The 19544-nt window shown below is 42.0% G+C and overlaps 1 protein-coding gene across 1 annotated transcript in view; it reads left to right on the forward strand.

The window, feature by feature from the left end:
* The window catches only part of asap1b (ArfGAP with SH3 domain, ankyrin repeat and PH domain 1b), an 86250-nt gene that overhangs the window by 54896 nt on the left and 11810 nt on the right, over window positions 1–19544 (forward strand). The window contains exons 10-21 of the mRNA XM_085362855.1: window positions 512–612; window positions 734–803; window positions 6285–6372; window positions 6624–6672; window positions 9182–9348; window positions 11637–11770; window positions 11967–12058; window positions 12140–12326; window positions 14485–14570; window positions 15276–15391; window positions 15479–15546; window positions 17807–17914. Coding sequence (XP_085218981.1) covers window positions 512–612; window positions 734–803; window positions 6285–6372; window positions 6624–6672; window positions 9182–9348; window positions 11637–11770; window positions 11967–12058; window positions 12140–12326; window positions 14485–14570; window positions 15276–15391; window positions 15479–15546; window positions 17807–17914 — 1266 coding nt within the window. The remainder of the gene's footprint in view (window positions 1–511; window positions 613–733; window positions 804–6284; window positions 6373–6623; window positions 6673–9181; window positions 9349–11636; window positions 11771–11966; window positions 12059–12139; window positions 12327–14484; window positions 14571–15275; window positions 15392–15478; window positions 15547–17806; window positions 17915–19544) is intronic.

Here is a 19544-nt window from a genome sequence, read left to right on the forward strand (position 1 = left end):
TCTCGGTTCACACGTTCACACTCTCGGTGTGCCTGTCTGCATGAAACAATATATACAGTTTTTCACATTTCAGTTATTCTGTCTGTAGCACCACTTTTAGACAATAAGCACAGAGGATTGTAGGTTTGGTTAACACACGGGCAGGTAGCACACTTTCTCGCACCTGAGCCGGATCTTTCACGCCTCTCCCCTCTATCTCCCCCTCCTCTCTGCCTTCTGCTTGTCTGGAATCAAGTCTAGAAGAGTAAGTGTTGGTGCATGTTGAGCATGCTGGCGTCTGTGTTCTTCAGCTTGACAGTAGAGTGCTTTATCCCTGTAGAGATGTTGCAGAGCATGCCTTTTACCTCCTTTTATTTTTAAGTCTTCACTCTTGGTTTGTTTTTCAGAAGCACTTTGATGTCAGAGAATCCTTTTTGTGTGTGTGTTGTCTATGTGTTGCATGTCTTTATTAAGCCTCTCTGGTCTGTGCACACAAAGTGTTTATTTTGTGTTATGGTGTGGGTTTGCGCAGGACTCGCAGAGCAAGCAGGGTGGCTACAGCATGCACCAGCTGCAGGGAAACAAGGAGTTTGGGAGTGAGAAGAAAGGCTACCTGCTGAAGAAGAGTGATGGGTAAGCTGCTAACACAGCGAATAAATAAAAAAACGCTGTAGTGTGCGTTCACGACGCATTAAAATGTAAAGCAGGCAGGAAATATCTCTAATGATTGACCCCGCCCCTTCGCCTCTCACAGGCTGAGGAAGGTGTGGCAGAGGAGGCAGTGCTCAGTGAAGGGGGGCATCCTCACCATCTCTCATGCCACAGTGAGTGTACACACACACACACACACACACACACACACACACACACACACACACACAGGCACAGCTGCTCATATGAACCCCGTGACCCTCAGCACTGACTGTGTGGATCAAAAGGAGAACATCATGTGGGGAGGTTGTTGTTGTTTTTTTTTTCTCTCTCTCTCGTCACAATCTGGAGGCTGGCAGAGTGGAATTGACATAAATGGGTTGTCATGGCAACCTTGCCTCACCCTCTTACCCCCCCTTGCTGCCTGCTGCGCCTCGGTGACTCATCTCAGAGCGAGTGTGAGGGTACCGCCACCGCTGCCGCTCTTGTGCAGCAGGCAAGTTTCAGTGTGATGTTTTCTTTCCCGCTCCGGACCTCGGGAATCTAACGCGGGGCTCGTATATCTGGGTTAATTCTGTCAACCGCCGGCCACTGAGGTGTAACCTACAGAGCCTCGTAACTCCCACGGGACCAGCTGGACTGTCGGGGGGGGGGGGGCTTAGCGCAATCAGTAGCTCTTAGCTAATTGTGGCAGAGCAGTGGCAGGTGTCTCATCACGCTCGGACAGTCCGTCTGTTCACAGGAAACGATGCATTGTTCAGGAATTTATTATGTTTTTGGTGCTTTTAGTGTTTGCTGAAAGCTCCTAAAGCTCTTGAATCTTACTTACGTCAGTGTGGTCATCAAAAACATTTGAACCTTGTCAATATTAAAAGCAAGACTTTCTGATTGAAATTCCTCTTACAGCTTATAAATACAATTCAGATTAAAGTGACCCCCCCCCCTCCAAAACAAACAAACAAACAAACAACCTGATAACATAACCAACAAATAAACTGAGCTTCAACATTAACTTGACTTTTAATATTATTTAAATGTATCCAGGAGAACCGATTTAGCAATTAGTATCATTTCTATGTGATTTATTAATTCAGACAGCTTTGACAAGTCGGCGCGAGACAACTATTGAAATGTTGTTTTATTAATCCTTTGGGGGAAGGTTGGGGTGTCGAGAAGGGCATCCTGCACAGAAATCTGCCAAATCAAATCTGCAGAGCTACCAGCTGTGGCTTATTTTAATATATGCACTTATTATTTTTAATTAAATTCTTTCAGCCTTGCCTTTTGTTATAGAGCACAGCAGGTACTGGATATATGTCTTTACCAATATTCCCATACCTGTATTCAGTTCAGTTTAGTTCAGTTTTTTCCTTCAGAGCTGCCTTAATTTTTCATGGCATAGATTCAACAAGGCGCTGGAATCATTCCTCAGAGAGTTTGGTTCATATTGACGTCGCAGCTTCACAATCTTGCTGCAGATTTGTTGGCTGCGCATCCATGATATGAATCTCTTGTTCCACTGTACAGTACAGTGAACCATCATCTCCCAGCAGTCCAGACTTCTGCTGCCCAGCTTTGGCGAGCCCCTGAGAACTGTAGATTTTAATTTTGTGGGATTTTTTTTTTGTAAGAGAGGTAACAATGGCACATCACTGCTGACAGTGAAATTCTTAGACTCAGACCCCCCTCAGTATAGCACACAAGGAAGCAATATTGCACTAACACTCACATGTAAACTATACTGGTTTTTAGTAAAAATGGAAAAAAAATACAAATACTATAACAGCTGTAGTGCAGAGATAAAACGTCAAACGTATACATGATAAGGTTCCCACGTTTTTGTTTTTATTGTCCAGTTTTCACAAACTAGTTGGCGACAAGCTGTTAGTTGTGATGCTCGTCTGCTGGTAGGAAATCAGAGCTTCTTTGCTGGACAGACAGTACCTTCCCTAACTGTGCATAGCAGAAAGAAAATAGCCAATAACACAAATGCATCTTTGTATTGGCAGATTATATCAACCCACTGATTGGGACTGGTTCCAATTTGCAAGTTAACTGTGTGGTTTGTGCGTGCAGATTAAAAGTAGGACGGCTTATATGCTGCAGAAACCCCCAAACTTCCAGAATTGAGCTTGAGGAAGACACACTTACCACAAACCACACACGGGGGTGAGAAGCAGAGTTTATACATATATTCTGTTGTTTGTAGCTGAAATACCGAACAGAGCAGATGTTATCCTCTCATAAAGTGTTTACATCACCAGGAAACTTTAGATGTGTTTTATTTGTCGTTATGCTAACAATTTGACTCCGGGGACTCTGGGTCAGTCATCGCTGCGGTCAGACTGAAATACCTCAACAAATAAACTAATGGCGCTCCCTTCAGCCTCAGCTGTACTTTGTGTTTAGAGCTAAGTAGCAGATGATGGCTAATGGTCAACACCATATCTGCTAAACACTAGCATATTGTCTCTGTGAGTGTGCCGGTGTTAGCACAGCCTTACAAATCCGCAAGCATGTCTGTGTAGTAACAGCCTGTGGATTAAATCAGATAAATCATCCCTGACGGCTTTAAGCATACATGCAAATGTTTGAATTCAGCCTTATTTACTTCTAACCGGTGAGGATTGGCAGCGAGTCGGGCGTGTGGGATGAGCTTGGTGGAGTTGGCACTCTGGCGGCTTATTTCCCAGCAGACACAGCAGTTGCTCCAGCTGTAACACAGCGGGGAGGATCAGGATGGTCGCGACTGACGTGAACGTGAGCTTTGTTGTTTTGAACTTTCACGCTGCTGCTGCAAAGACGCTCTGAGGAAGTGGTCGCCTGTGATATGAGAGGAAAATGTTTTCTCTTGTTGCGTTTTGTGATGGAGGAACTGAATCTTTGACCTCAGTTTCTAATTTAGCCCACTGAGCGGTTATCATACTGAGCTTGTAATCGTTTTTCTCTGTCCGAGAGCAGTTTACCGCCGCTTCAGGTTTTTCCCTTTTCTTCAGGCCTCAGTGCAGATGACCTTTAGGTGGCTTTAGTTGGATGTGGCATCTTGCCAGCAGGCTAACACCAACTCCAAGGCTCATAACAGCCTGTTAGCATTTCATTAGCACGTGCCCTCGTCCCCCCTCTGCCCGGGCACTGGCAGGAGACAATGCTCAGTATGTACGTGCCAACTGGACCCAATTATTACAGTACACAGCACAGCCAGCTCAGTCCACTGTCTTAATGGGGGCACCTTGAGTTCAGCTTGTAGTTCGGACCGCAGAAGCTTTGTTGAATAATAAAAACATGACTTGATACAATTATCTACGAGAATTATGCAAATCCTTTTAAAATGAAAATATACCCACCATCTGGTGGCTCCAGCTACTCAAACATGAGCATTTTTCTCTCCTTTTCTATATAATTTCTTTTTGTTGTTTCTGACAAAATGAACAATATGAAGACCCCTCAGTTTGTGGGAAACCCAGAAATGTTTTTCATTCACCAAGTCAGCAAAACGAATTGTGCATATGTTACTCATGTTTTATTTCCTACTTTGTTGTGTTTAAGCGCAAATTGTTCTGGGAATCCATCCTACCTGACAAACCATCCTACCCGTTGTTTCTGCGCATGCGCACAACATGAAATTAAGTGCCAAACCAATCCTACCTTTGTGAATGTGACCGACAAGCATACTTTAATGGGTAAAATGAAGTGGCAAACCATCCTGGCTTTATGAATATGAGCTACAAGCTTACTCTGATGGGCAAAGTTAAGTGGCAAACCATCATACCTACTTAAATTTGTGCTGGAGTTACTCTGTGAGGGCAGAAATGTGCATAAATTACTTAAGGTAGGACGTTTTGCCAAAGTAGGATGGTTTGTCAGAACACCGGATCTGGAAACAAGATGGGCTCTACTGCCAAACATCAAAGGAGGTTTCTGTGCATTTCTGTTATCACTGTTACACCTGTAAAAACACATCTGGGTCACTCTACGTGGACAGGAAACAGACTTGAAATCAATTTTTCTTTAAAAGTGTTTCTTCCCTTCAACCAAACTTTTACTTTCACCCGCCATATTTCTGCATGTACAGCGTCAACAATCGGGTGGATTGTGTGTGAAAATGTTTGCACACTTTGAATTCAGCTTGAGGAGGAGCCTTGATCACTTGTTGAGGCCTCTGTGAGGCTGTGCTTGCTGTATTAGCTGAATGCTAACATGCTCACAATGACAGTGTTAAATGCTGATGCTTAACTGTGTTCACGATTGTTGTAATTAATCGGCACTACAGCTAAGGGTGATGAAGTTTAACCTTTATTTGACCGTATGATGCAGAGAATAATCCATTTATTTGGTTCACAGTTTGACGACAGCATCATATTAAAGATAAGACTACATGTTCCAGGACACAGACGCACAAACATACGGCCTTGCATTCATTCCTGCATACACACTTCCAGAGACGCTAACTTATAGCAATGACTCTTCAGCAGCTTCGTTTAAAACAAACCAGAGATTCAGCCGACCTGATAGGCTGAGGAAGTTTGTTCCAAACATTAGGAGTTACAGCCCTAAAAAGTGTGGAACAGTTTAAGGGCTGCTGCATGTGCTGAAGCTTGGCCATGTAGGGCTTCATGTGTTCTCAATAATTTTCTTTTTAAATGGATTCTGAGTTTCACTGGATGCCAGTGAAGGGAAGCAAGAACAGGGGTGATATGTGAGCTGTGGCTAGTTACCACTCAGACTGAAGGCTTAAGGGCCGAGCGGGTGGGCGGCGTGGACACCCAACTGTTTGAATGAAACCATAGATGCATCTATGAAACATCCTGCACGAGTTCTTGTGAACCCAAGTGTTCAAATAGACCTTTGACAAAAATAACAGGCTATGATGTATAATCGCTCGTGTCATGACAATGCCGGTACTAATACGTTGTGATTAAGGGAGCATGCATACATTAAGGCTGAATTTGGTGATGTAGGCGTTTCAGTGGTGACCTGGCCAGGTGGGTGTTCTTGAACTTGCACTTCCAGGCAATTTGTGCCACCTTAAGACGCTACTGCCAGGAGGCTTAGCCTAGCTGCTGCGTTCTGGACCAGTTAAAGACTGGCTGAAGAGAAAGAGGGAATCAGACGGGAGAAAATTAAGGCGACTGCTAAAAGTTCTAAATTATTGGGTGGCAGTAGAGGTTTGAGTTTTGCAAGGATTCTTAGATTCAAAATTCAAATGCAGGGGAATAATATTGATAGCAAAATTCCTGGTGGGGATCGTAAGAACTGAAAATTAGAGCCTCAGTTTTGCCGGGATTAAGATGAAGGGAATTTGAAGACATCCAGTTATTAATGGCAGTGAATTATTCAATGAGGTAGGAGAGGCTGACGGGTCGCCAGCTCATCCAGGTGATGATATTACCCACAGATATTACTGTTTCTGTGGGTAATACGACGATGATGTCACTGAACGATGAAAAGTGATCCACACAGTCACTGCAGTTCATCCAAGGAACACCAGCTTACATGCATACACATGTCGACTGCTTCTCATTTTGAGATGTTTGACTGAACTTAAATCCCCAAAGCAACGAAATATTTATGTCCCTGATGTGAGGACGGTGTTGTGCTTGTGTGTAATATTTCCACTGTGGTCCAGTGTGTGATCTTTGTGTTTGTTCTTACAGTCCAACAGGCAGCCAGTCAAACTCAACCTGCTCACCTGCCAGGTGAAACCAAGTACTGAGGACCGGAAATGCTTTGATCTCATTTCTCGTAAGTTACACACACACACACACACACACACACACTTTAACGCATGCCTGAATGGCTCTGTGACAAACACTTGTAATATGATGAGAGTTGCCTCTTGTAAAAGGACCTGTGGAAACTCCACATGCAGTTTTCTTTGTATAATAGTGTATTAAGAACACAGATAAGCGTTAGAATCGTTTGCTGCATGCTGGCTATCATAAATGCAAAAGTAGACATTTGCATTTTTTAACTCCACCGTTTATTGTTTGCAGATAACCGGACGTATCATTTCCAGGCCGAGGATGAGCAGGAGTTTGTCATGTGAGTACTTCAGGGTAACGACAGACACATGATCCTCGTTCTGCTTGTTATCGCTGTTTGAATCAGTCTGACACCACTTCGCCTCAGTCTACACACCCATTTATTCTTCTATGTGTGATCTCGCTAAAGGTGTCTTTAGCTGTCAGCTAAAGGTTTTTCATTAATTGGACGGCGGTTAGTCGCTGGTGTGTCGCTTCATTGTCACTCTTGAGCACAGGAAGTGTTTTTCACTTTGTAGAGAGCAGTGAGGCTGCGACTCTGTGGCAGCGAGGATGGCAGTGGGATTGGTGGTCTGGAGTAATTCAGGTCGCTGTAACTTCATACTGTTGCTTCCCCATACCCTCACGCACGAGCAGACACACATACACAGGAATAACCACGGTTGTGCTACCTATTTAAGAGATCCTTTCACACACTTAACGGGTTTAAATTCGTTTTACAGCAATGTTATAGTGACTGCACATGAAAAATAAGGAGGTGTGATATAAAAAAGTGCCTTAGCGTTGTTCACTTTTGCCGTTTCTGTTGAAGTCGAATCGTATTTATGACACAAGAAGTCATATTGTTAATTGGCGAGTTGTCTGTGTAGTCAGACTCCATGAGGACAAATTTAGTTGTCATTGTGGCTAAAAAAACAAGCGTTAGATAATTGGTGTCTGCGGTAACCATGTAACGTCGCTAATTTGTCATCGTGTTGTGGAAACCGGCCGCCTCAATTTTCCAGAAATTTCAAGTGAAACTAGCTTTGTCAGTTTGTGAGAATAAGTCACAGGATGATGAATGCACGAGTTTTCCTGTTTGCTTGACGGATTATGGATCAGATTTTGATTTAAGTAAATAAATATGTTTAGAAAAGTACTGGTATGTGTTTTGAACTACAAGCGCACTTGTTGCCAAATGCGCTGGTCTGATTGGTCAGATCTGTTTATACTCATGTGAAAATCTGAAAGACCGAGTGTCTACTGAAAGAATAAATATCACAGATTCATTCAGTGAAAGTACGCGGTCAGTGTGAGCGGCGGACTTAAGAATGAGTCAGAAAAATATTTTTAAAGCATGAAAAATTCACCCAGATTTTACACGACCAGTGTTTAAAGGCCTTCACTTCTCGAAGCTCAAAGCAACCCTACTTTAACTTAAAACAAAGGCCACAACACTAAAATAATAAAATAAAACACAAATAACAATGAAAGAATAGAACTGAGAAACTGGGATTAATCGATTGTCAACGTACGTATGTGATTTTTAATGAAACTATTAACCCTGTTAATATAATACACGTTTAAGCAATAAAGTATTCTTTTAAAAGCCAGATATTTGTTTAATATTTAATTATTTTTTAAAAAAAAATTGTCACAAGGTTCAATTAAAACTCCATTTAAAAAAAATTATATTTTGGTGATTTTTGTTTTCATGCTTTACAGGCTTTTTAATAGCTTGCCCAACAAACAGGAGCTGGGATGAGATCAGCAGTTGCGTACAGATAAACAAAAACAGTTGAATGCAGTGTTGTGATGGCGTTGTTGGACATAAGATGTGATTCCCCCGGAGCCGAATCACTCATAAACACAGAGGAGTGAAAACAAACCCGAGTCTGAATACTGTCGATCTGCCACTCTGTGATGCTGTGGCTGTTCTTCCTCTGATGGTGGAAACTTTCTTCCAGCCTCGCTGTGGCTTTGCCTCTTCGCTCAGTCCTGCTTGAACACTTCATGTTGCTTGTAGTCCTTTGGGATGCCACTCGCGGCTCTGCTCTGCTCCTTCCGTCACGCAATTCCAACTGCAGTGGTGTCGGCGATGGCGTCGTCTTCTTTGTAGTTCCCTTCAAATATTTAGTGTTTCATAGGGCGCTCGCTTCACGTAATCACGCTCTTCCGCAATTAGGCCGGCAGCATATTATAATGCATATTGTAAGCAAACACGCAAACACTTTTGGCCTGGCATCTGCACACCTACGCATTAGTGGATTAAAATATCTTGTTTTTCCACAGACAATCGAATGCATCGGTTTGTGTGCCCACTGTCTGTCTGCTCTGAGAGGGGATTGAGTGGCAGTGACAGAGGAAGGGCTGTGATCGGCTGTGTGTGTGCAGATTGTGCTTTGTGTAGTGAAATGCAGGAGGTCGTGTTTGTACGCCCGCCTCGTTGTAACGGCCACAGGCCTGCGTGGGTGCACTGGTTCCTCTTTAACCTTTTCGAAGAAACCAAAGAATGGGCAAATATTTGTGTGTTTTAGCATCTTTGTAAAGCAAAAATGCAACATAATCCCTCCTTTTAGCATCCCTGTTGCTGCTTTTCTGTGTATTTTTGTGATTTTGATGCATTTAGACAAGATAAAAGGTCACCGAAGGCTTTAAGAACCTGTGATGGGCGCTTTCCTGACATTTTATCACAAAATGATCCTATGCTGAATTGCTCTCCTTAACTTTACCCCTAGCTGTTTTTATCTCAATAAAGTAAAACTTTATTTTATTGTTTGTAATGTCTCTAACAATGTTCCCTCTTGCAGTTGGATCTCGGTGCTGACCAACAGCAAGGAGGAGGCATTAAACATGGCGTTTCGTGGCGAGCAGAGCAGCGGAGGGGAGGACGGATTAGAGGACCTCACCAAAGCCATCATAGAAGACGTGCTGCGCATGCCGGGCAATGAAGTCTGCTGCGACTGTGGAGCTGCAGGTGTGTTTGTGGAGCTGCGTGAGTCCATTTAAATGTGGACCATGTTTTATTTAAAGCCGCTCTCCTGTCTCGGTAGCTTTACAATGTCACCGCTGCCTTGAACTCCGTGTCCTTCAGTTAGATGGTTGCTGAGCAAGCTACACTGCAGTGTGTGTGCGCGCATGCTGGTGTTGTTAGCATTCAGGGCGCAGCTCTATCCCGATACTCCCCCTCACATTAGAAAGCAAAGAGTCAGCACTCAGGAGTGCCGTGGACACTCAGACCCTCTGACTCTCAGCACACACAGGCTTGCATCCACACACTCCACTCTGTCTATATAAACACACACAGCAGCTTGCAGAGTACTGGGGCGGTGGACTTTATCTCTTGGGGGAGAAAAAAAAAACATTTCTGGGCTTTGAGAAACAACATCATTACATCACGATGTTACATAAGTCACACACGCTTCGTCGACCCCTGCGGTCCTCAGAGAGCGGAGGTAATTTGTCATGTCTGCTCTCTTGTTGCTGCATCCGTTCATATACATGGCTTTGGCATAACACATGTTCCAGATGTGGATTTAAGCATCTGATTCCTGTTGTTTTCCTTTATCTGACCGAGAAGGTGACGCCCATGCTTCCCTTTCCTCAACACATAAAATTAATTTGGTGGTTGAAGGACCTTTTTATGACTTTCAAAGGTCACCTCGTTGTTCCCTCTGCTGCTCATTCGATGCTCTGACTGGAAATTCATCTGTAAGATAGCATTAATCAGCTATAGAGGACCCATAAATTCACAATGCATCTGTTAATTGTGTTGTGTAAATGTGTGCACGTGCCTTCCTGCAGTCTGTGTTTGTGTGCATGACTCACCGGGTTATTGGGCTGTCTCTATCATTTCCACCAGCCTCCTCTGGTGTTAACTTGTCAGCTTCAGACAGAGCAGCACCCCTCGCCTCACAGCATCAGCATCACTGAGGTCACAGTTTAAAGCTTCCTTAATTCCCCCGGATTGCATCAGAACATCAGTCAGCAAAGTCGCTCAGTCTCTGGAGGTTTCGAGGATCTGCCACATCTCTGTGCGCGTGCGCCTTTGTGCTTTGCAGTGGTGATGCATTAATAAATAAAGTCAATGAATATAGTGGAAAAATAAGCTGTGGTTTAGCAGCTCAATCAGGGCTAGTTTATTCACAAGATGGTTGTTTTCTGTTGCAGTGATTTGAGGATATGGTACATGTGGACATGCAAAGCCTAACTGGCAGTTTATGCTTAGTGCTGTTACCCTTACGAATGGTCTGGCTTTACATGCATTTCAGTGTTAATGCAGGACCACAGATATTTCCAGAAAACTGAGGGAGAGAGTGTTGCATCAGTTAGAAAAGATGAGACATTCTGTGGAGGAAGAAAAAAACCTAAGCAATCGCTTTGTTTCCTGTTTCAACTTCTTCTTTTGTGTCATCAGAGTCAAGCACGCCTCAAGCATCACTATAAATGCTTTTGTGGCGGTTTTAAAGTCACAGTGCTTGCGGCCAGTGACTAGTGCGGCAAGCATAACGCAATACAGAACAGGCATCAGTTATATAAGAAGTCAGGAAGAGCTTGAAAAGAGGCATCTGTAGCGGAGGTGGGTTGCAAAGCAGATTGCAGGGCAGCAGCAATTTAAAAAGGAAATAAAACTGCATGCTGCATGTAAGATTTGCTACATGTGGGGAGGTTTATCAGCTGAGCCCTCGATGCTGTCGGATAGGGTTGTCAAACATAAGGCCCGGCGCCCAGAATTGTCCCGGCAAAGACTCTAATCCAAACCACTAGATGGTACTGGAAAATGTGAATGAGCGCATAAAGTTTGGACTTCAAACTGTATTTTCATACATTTTACAAAATTTTTACTGATGGCTGAAGACCTACCTCATTGCTATTCATACTATACAGAAGTAATTAAGTAATAAATAAAAGTCATCTAAAGGTTTCTGTTTGTTTGGGGGTTGTTGTTTTTTTGTTTTTTTTACACAGTATGTGCACAGTGAAAACATTGTTTTTAAAGCAGCATTTCTTTATCATTTAGAAAAACTGAGATTTATTGTTAAAATTGCACTTTTTGTATTAAAATGTCTCAGGAAATAAATACATACTTAAAAGGAAGAAAGGAGAGTTTCTTTGATTTGGTCAACTTAAGATCAAAGCGGGCTGTATATGTGGCCCACAATGTAAAATGAGTTTGACATCCCCACTGTAGGAGGTCAAATCACCACCTGTTTATATATCAGCCTCCTGTAGCCGTAATAACTTGTGTTACACTGTTGTCTATAGACCCAAAGTGGCTGTCCACCAACCTGGGGATCCTCACCTGCATCGAGTGCTCTGGCATCCACCGAGAGATGGGAGTCCACATTTCCCGCATCCAGTCCATGGAGCTCGACAAGTTAGGAACCTCAGAACTCTTGGTGAGTCAGACAAACGGCCTGTCGAGGGAACTGATCTTATTTTCGAGGCACACCCTTCACTGTTTTCACCTGAAATATGAGGAATCATGAAAGAGTATTGTGAAGACAGGATGGAGCCAATTTTAATCTGTAAAGCTGCAGGGATACATCATGTGTCTTTCTTTGGTTGCTGATGTTTCCCTTCTTTCTCCCACAGCTGGCCAAGAATGTAGGGAACAGTAGCTTCAATGAGATCATGGAGGGAAACCTCCCCTCCCCATCACCAAAGCCCACTCCCTCCAGTGACATGTAAGTTTTATATATAAACAAATCTTTATCTCTCAACTCAACTCTCTAACTTTTTTTTTTTTTTTGACATTTTGTCCACAGGACAGTGAGGAAGGAGTTCATCAACGCCAAGTATGTGGACCACAAGTACGCAAGGAAGACGTGCACGTCTGCGGCAGCTAAAATGATCGAGTTGTTTGAGGCGGTTCAGTCCAGGGACCTGCTGGCACTTATTCAGGTCTATGCGGAGGGGGTGGAGCTTATGGAGCCGCTTCCAGAGGCAGGACCGGTGAGTCAAAGAGACATCTAAAGGTCTGATTTATCCAAAGTTAAAAACACGATAAGATAATTTTGTTTCAAACATTTTTTTTTTATGGTGTCGAAATCAATGTCAGTAGAGGTGAATCGAAAAATAAACATTAGTGCTTTTAAAGACTGACGGTGTTAGATTTGTCCAACAGTTTTCTTAGTCTTATAGATAGATAGAACTTTATTAATCCCTTGGGTAGGTACCTCTGGGAAATTCTATAATAAGTCATGTTTTTTGAAACTTTTTAGTTATTTGTTTAACTTGAAGGAAATCTCTCTTTTATTGTGTGTCCACAGTTTAGGAACTGTAGACTATCAAAGTTTGCAGAAACCTAAATTATAGGACTTTTTATAGGTCCTACAGGGCAGAAGAGAAACTTTTTATTGGCAACAAAAGCTCTGGTGTACACAACGTACTGTTAAAGAAAAGGCTCTAAACGTGGAACATAGCCCAGAAAATGGATCAACAATGAAGTCCAGGCTTTATTAACTATATGTTATGGAAGAAAAAAAAAGAAATACTCTTGGAGGCAAAATAGAATAATTTTCAGTCATATTTCCCTTCAACTTGCTGCCTAGGACATCTCCCCAAAGTGATGCAATGCGGAAAGAAAATGGAGAAGCGTAATCTTGTGATTATAAGAGAGTAAAACACCACATCTGCTTTGTAATAGCACTACACATAAAATTGCACGCCTAAAACAATTTGCTGAAGATCATAAAATTGTGCCTTAAAAAGTGCATCTTTACAGATGGGGACCATTTATGCCAGTAAAGCAAAACATTATATCCAACTCTGACGACACCTCGCTTCTCTGTAGCCAGCTACAGATCACACTGTCAGGTAACTCTAAGCCAAAATCAGCCACAGGGTTAAAAGTTTAAAAGGCCAGTAGAGGGTCATACAGCGAGCAGAAATCACAAATAATCAAGAAAAAAAGCACATGAATGAACCCTGTATGGAAATGGGCAGTAATTAAACCATTAAATGGCTTGAGGAGCTCAAATGAATTCAAACATGAACACTTGAAGCCAGAGCTGTCCGCTTCTCCTGACAGGACTATGCAAAAACATGCCTGGAATCATAACACGTGCAGACTGCGACGCTCAGAAGCCGCCTGGTCAGTGCTCTGTGCGTGTTCCTGCAGTGGTTTCATCCTCATGTGTGGTTTCTTCCCAGCAACACCACCGCTGCTGACACGTTCTTGCCAGCTGGTGAATTATTTGGCAGTTAGAAATGGGTGTAACAGTTGGAAAATTCTGAGTCATCCGGGTTAACTTCTCCAGCAGGTGGTGATAGCCAGCAAACCTCCACCACATTGCAGGGCATCATGTGTTTTGGGTCCACATATATTTAGATGGCGACATCTGTAGCGGCTCAGTTCATGCGTCTGTTTTTTATTTTGTGGTTCAGCTTGTTTTGGGTTTTTTTCCCCCTCTCGCTTTTGTTCTCTTGCCTTTTTGCTGTTTTTAGGCAAAAATGAAAGTTGAATAACAAGCAGTGTCTGGTGAGGATACAGTACCGTGAACAACATGCGTGATAAGACTTAATCTGACGTAAATGGGTCAAGGTTTTATAACCCGAACACGGTCGTTCCCTAATGAAAAATTAAGTGCACAATGCTGCAGAGGAATAAAAGAGGATATCGTCTGGTGACGGAGAGTGGGGGGGTGGTGCTGCTGAACGCGCTGTGAAGTCTGACTCACCGATATCTGATCTGCTGCTGTCAGTGCATCCAAAGGGCTGCACCGTGACTTCCCACCCCCAACTCAAAACACAGACAGCGTGACAGCAGTGCGTGATTAAATCCGACCCCCTCTCAGATGCCAACAGATCCACTAAATTTAAGCGTTAGCTCCATATGTTTCGCCTTTACCTCCATCTTTAATGCTGAATCTAAAACACCACCACCTAGATCCAGCTTTGGTGCTGCAAGGCAGATGAAATAAAAGCAAGAGACTCCCAGGAATGGACAAAAGCCGGCATCAGGCCTGCAGAAGTATTATTTTTAGGAGCCATTTTGTTTACTGCAGCTTGTTTAAATGCTGAAAGAGTCGCAGACAGAGAGAGAATACAGAATGGATGCTCCCCAAGATCGCCCCACTGAGTCTTTGCTGTGTTTGATGGCCCCCTGCAGGAAGCTGGAGAGACTGCACTGCATTACTCTGTACGGACTGCTGACCAGACCTCCCTGCACTTGGTGGACTTCCTCGTGCAGAACAGGTACATTTTGTTTTTTAAAGAGCTGCTAAACCTTTTAGAAAATGCAGCTGCGTGCATTCAGCTTGGCTCAGGAGGAGTGCAAAGAGCTGTTCAACTTTCATAAAAACACGCGCGAGTACTTTGGAGTAAAATTGTGTATAAAACAGCACAGCTTGGTGTAAACACTCTGTATTAAATTTGATCCGTCTGTCTGCTGCGAGTCACTTTCTGTGCTCTAGTCTAATAAAGCAGTGCAGAGGAAAAGCTTCACGTGGCTCAGCTCAGCTCAGATTCCCACAAGGCAAACAGAAATGGGTCAAGCACTTGTTCTCTGCCTTAATTTATTCCTCTCCTTTCAATTGTTTACCCACCACTGCTCCAACTGCACACAGTCTCCACTGCTGAACTGAGACCCCCTCATTAATTAAACCCATGTCTAGGACTTGTCTTTTAATATTTTTTTTTGTTGCCTTCATGGGAATTGCAGAAGATCTAAAGATTGCTACTGCGCCATTAGCTGTAGTTTGTAGTTTTTCTTGAATGATTTAATGTCTCACCTCTACTCAAGACGTCTAATGTGCTGTTTCCAATCCTCTTCTTTCATGCTAAACCTCAAAATCCTGAGCAATAACATATTAACCTAAAGCTGCACGACTGTGGAAAACACCCTCAGGCATGTGACCTCACTGCGCGAGTCTTGTTGTTTTTGTTTTTTTCCTAACTCAGCGGTAACCTGGATAAGCAGACGGAGTGGGGGAACACCGCCCTGCATTACTGCTGCATGTACGAAAAGCCAGAGTGCCTCAAGTTACTCCTGAGGGGCAAGCCTGCCACCGACATCAGTGAGTCACACGCCGAGCTTCGTCCTCCAGTTAATGCCATCACCTATCAGACTCCTAACTGTTGATTGTCCGTCCTCGCCCTTTCAGCCAATCAGAATGGAGAGACGGCGCTGGACGTTGCCAGGCGACTGAGGAACACTCAGTGTGAGGAGGCAGTAAGTATAGGACCTCCCCCAAACATACACACAGCCACATAAAGGGTGTTCATCAGTTACCGGGCAGTTTAGTGAGAACACTAGATGGCAGTCAGAGGTCTCTCCAGCCGCGGGCGGTAGCAGCAGCAGAGTGGAAGTAATGGTTGATATATGTTTGTTATTAACAGTCATATGAGCAAAGAAGACAGAAAAACACTTTAAATGCTGTTTGGAATCTCTGAAAAATAAACACAGTTGGACAAATCTTTTATTGTTACAGGAAAATGTGCCTATAACAACATTTTATTTACATATTAACTAGATTTGTACTTGAATTATATCTGTGATTAAGATTATTGGCTATTAGCTCGAGCACATATAGACGATCTAAGTTATTGATCTTTGTGTCACACATAAGTCCTTATGTCCTCAGATGTAATTAGTGGTAAGCCGAGGGGACTTCAGTCTATTTCACCCGCACCTTTCCCGACAGGTAGACAGTATAAAAGGTGAAATCATCCTCTGTACTGACATCAAATCATTAATTTAGAGCCAGATAGTGTGCAGCATGTGTGTATTTTACTAGTGCGTGCCCATGCTGCAGTGTTATTTGGTCTATTTGTGGATTTGGTAAGCTGATATTTTTAATCACACTGAGAAAAGTAAAAAAAAAGTATGGAGTTATCTTGTTTATATGAATAAAGATAAATATTGGACTCGCTGTGTGATCATACACAACAAAGTGTATTTACCTCTTCGTATGATTAAGGGACCACGACCACTTATCATCCAGACACTGCCCACCGCCATATGAAGTATATAATGACAAACTGGCATGCAACACTTTGTCTGAATATGCACCCATGCAGTAGAAAGGGATTTCGTACGTTAGCTTTCTTTACAAATGTGCTTGCACATTTTTAAAAGTCTGTAACATCCTGGAAAAAAGCTGATTTGAAATCTCATCTCCACACCTTCACAGCGCATTTATAGTCAGCTGTTGATTTGACATTAAACTTGTAAATACAGTGAACTTCACTTCATAGGCTGAGTATTGATAGTGTAAATGTCACAGTTTGCAGTAATGAAAAATAATATTTTTCTCTAAATAAAATGTTTTGTTGTGAAATTAATCTGATGCGATGCTTTTATGAGGTGTTGCAGGTGCTTAAACATTACAAATGGGTCATTTTTGCCTGTTGCTAGGTGGTTGCTAGGCAAAATGATGACATCATGAGAACCTGCAGGGGCCTAAAATATATCTGTGTGCCAGTTTTAGTTGCAATCATGTAGCAGGAATTTACAAGCAAACAAATTTTCTGTGTTATGGTAGAATTTCAGGTCTGGTGCCTCAATAAAGAAGATAATTTTAATTCCAGTTATTTGTAAAAATAAATGAAAGACTGAAACATAAATAAAAATTAAATAAATAGAAACTATTATCTAAAAAAAATCATGTTGAACTGTTACTTTAGCTACGTTTTTTTCCTCTGTTTGATAAATTTGTTTAGCAGTTGTGTTGCAGTTTCATATTTCTGTGCCTTATTTTATATTTAAACAATTTTCAAAATCCCTCATATCTATTCCTCACATTTGCCCCTTTTACAAATAAATTTAATTCAATATTTTTCCTGCCCCCTCCTTTTTTAACATACCTTCTCCCCCTGAGTTAATACCATATATCTGTAAAATCTCCATCTCTATACAACCTCCAGATGTTCATGTTTGTGTCCTGTGCATCATCAGTGGCTGCAGAGAGCAGTTAAATCTCCAAGTCTCAGGGTTTTTTTAGTTTAACGATGTGCCAGACAAGAGAAAAGAAGTAAATAATAAAGCCAAATCAGTGACTGTTAGGATAATGGGTGTTATTGACTGGGTGGGCAAAGCTGTGGATTATTATTATTGAAGGTACACGTGTGGGGAAAAGTAAATAACATCTTTAAAATCTTACTGTTTGAGAAGAAAAAGAAATAATAATAATACATTTTTTAAAAACTGCTGTTGTTTTTTGTGTTCACAAACTGGATAATTACTGCCGTCTAGAAAAGAATGATGACTGATGCTCAGCACTCACTGTGGCTCTGACTCAGTCTAACCTGTGACATTAGTCTCTTTACGCTGCCTCATTATTTCTTATTGCGCTGCTTCTTCTTCCCATTCATAGTTTTTTGGGGGCTTTAATTAGCAGCCAGTTTTGATCCACCTTCTCTGTCTCGTAGCCGTAATGATCTGTTTGTGTAGAGCTGCAGTTTGAGTTAACGGATTTGTTTGTGTGTGTCAGCTCGTGCAGGCCGCAGAGGGGAAGTTCAACCCGCACATCCACGTGGAGTACGAGTGGAGCCTCCGACTGGAGGAGATGGACGAGAGCGACGACGACCTCGACGATAAGGTCTGAGCACGATGCCGAATTTAACAAGGAATCTGGTTATGAGTGAGGCTGAAGGTCAGATATGACTGTTCAGATTTCCTCTGCAGCCCACTGGCTGTCTGGCTTTGTGCTTTATTGTTGTTGTTGTCGCCTCCACATCACCAAAAAAAGAACTTCCCCATAGATTCATATATGTAGAGCACGGCTGTGAAGCTCATTTTAGTACATACGTGGGTCACATGCAGATAAATTTGACCTTAAATGAGCCAGACTGATGATAATCTATAAAGAAAACATTTTTTGGGGGTTAAGAAGTCTAAGTACGTTCTGAAAATGTCCACATTTCTGGATTTCAGTATTTGGCCAACCTAAGGTCATTACACAGATATGTCATTCTAGTAAATCAGCATGGCTGGGTACGTTCAGCCTAAGAAATTAATCTGTAAACTTTCCTAATATAAAAAAACTGCAATTTTCTGTTAATTCGAAGAAAATGTTCCATTTTTCCTGTTGAATAAAATATGAAATTGTCCACTGATTAATTTATGTTGAAAACCCACCTAAATTTGTGTGTTTTTGATGGTTTCTAGTATTTATCTTTGTGTAGTTTAAAAAAGCATTCACCGGTTCAGATCAGACTCTTTAATGACCCGGTTCTGGTCCCCGGGCCCTATGTTTGACACAAGGTTAATATAATTAGCTAAAACTAAACAAAAAACTACAAATAGATGTGAAAAACAGTTTAGCTAACTTAATAAAAATAAAAAGCAGAATTTTAGAAAAAAATAAAAGCTAAACGAAATGGCTTTGTGAAACCGGGAAAATAAAATTTTTATTATTTGTTATTTTTGTTAAAAAACTGTAATATAATTTTCCTGATGAGGTTTGATAGACGTGTTTGAGACTCTGGATGTCAACAAGATTTGAAAAGGTTCTGCGTTTTTGTTGTGCTGAACACAGAAACTCATTCAAACAAAACTAAAACTAATCATTTCCACGCAATAAAAACTACTTAGAAAATACACTATTAGAATAAATCTGGTTTGACACTCTGATGTAGAGGCTGAAGTTAACGGTGGATGCAGATGCGTCTTCCCTTTAGAGTAGGTTAAATGCACCGTGGCGTAATGCGGCATGAGTCAGGAAAACGGTTTAATGTTGTAGAAAAAAAAAAGATAACTGAAGATTTGTAAGACTATAAAAATGGAGAAATAAGGCGAGCTTAAGGAAATGAGACGGAGTGTAGTGATGCTGTGTCATTTGTAGGTCAGAACAAGCAGATGTCGGGCTTTCTTCGACAGGCTTTTACGCTTTAAGCAACAGCAGGTTAGATGTAAGCTGCAAACTACTCCAGAACCATACTCATCAAACTGCTCTACTAGGGCTGTTCGATATATATCGGATGACGATATAAAAACATCTATCGTTTCATTTTACGCTATCGTTTGTTTCGTGGTGTTGCAAAATAAACTGTTTACGGTAATATTTTTTCATCGTTTTGATGGTCACTGTAGTGGCTATATTCATTTCTTAAAGTTCTCTCTTTCTCTTATATTTAATATAACCACACTACGGACGGACAAGCGCCTGTTTTTATGCGTTGTCGTTAGCAACAACGACGGTAACAGCATCGCGTGTCCGCTTGTTTATG

This window comes from Diplotaxodon limnothrissa, linkage group LG9, assembly GCF_057381915.1.
Source record: "Diplotaxodon limnothrissa isolate DT_005_m linkage group LG9, D_limnothrissa_male_GT1.1, whole genome shotgun sequence".
Taxonomy (NCBI): domain Eukaryota; kingdom Metazoa; phylum Chordata; class Actinopteri; order Cichliformes; family Cichlidae; genus Diplotaxodon; species Diplotaxodon limnothrissa.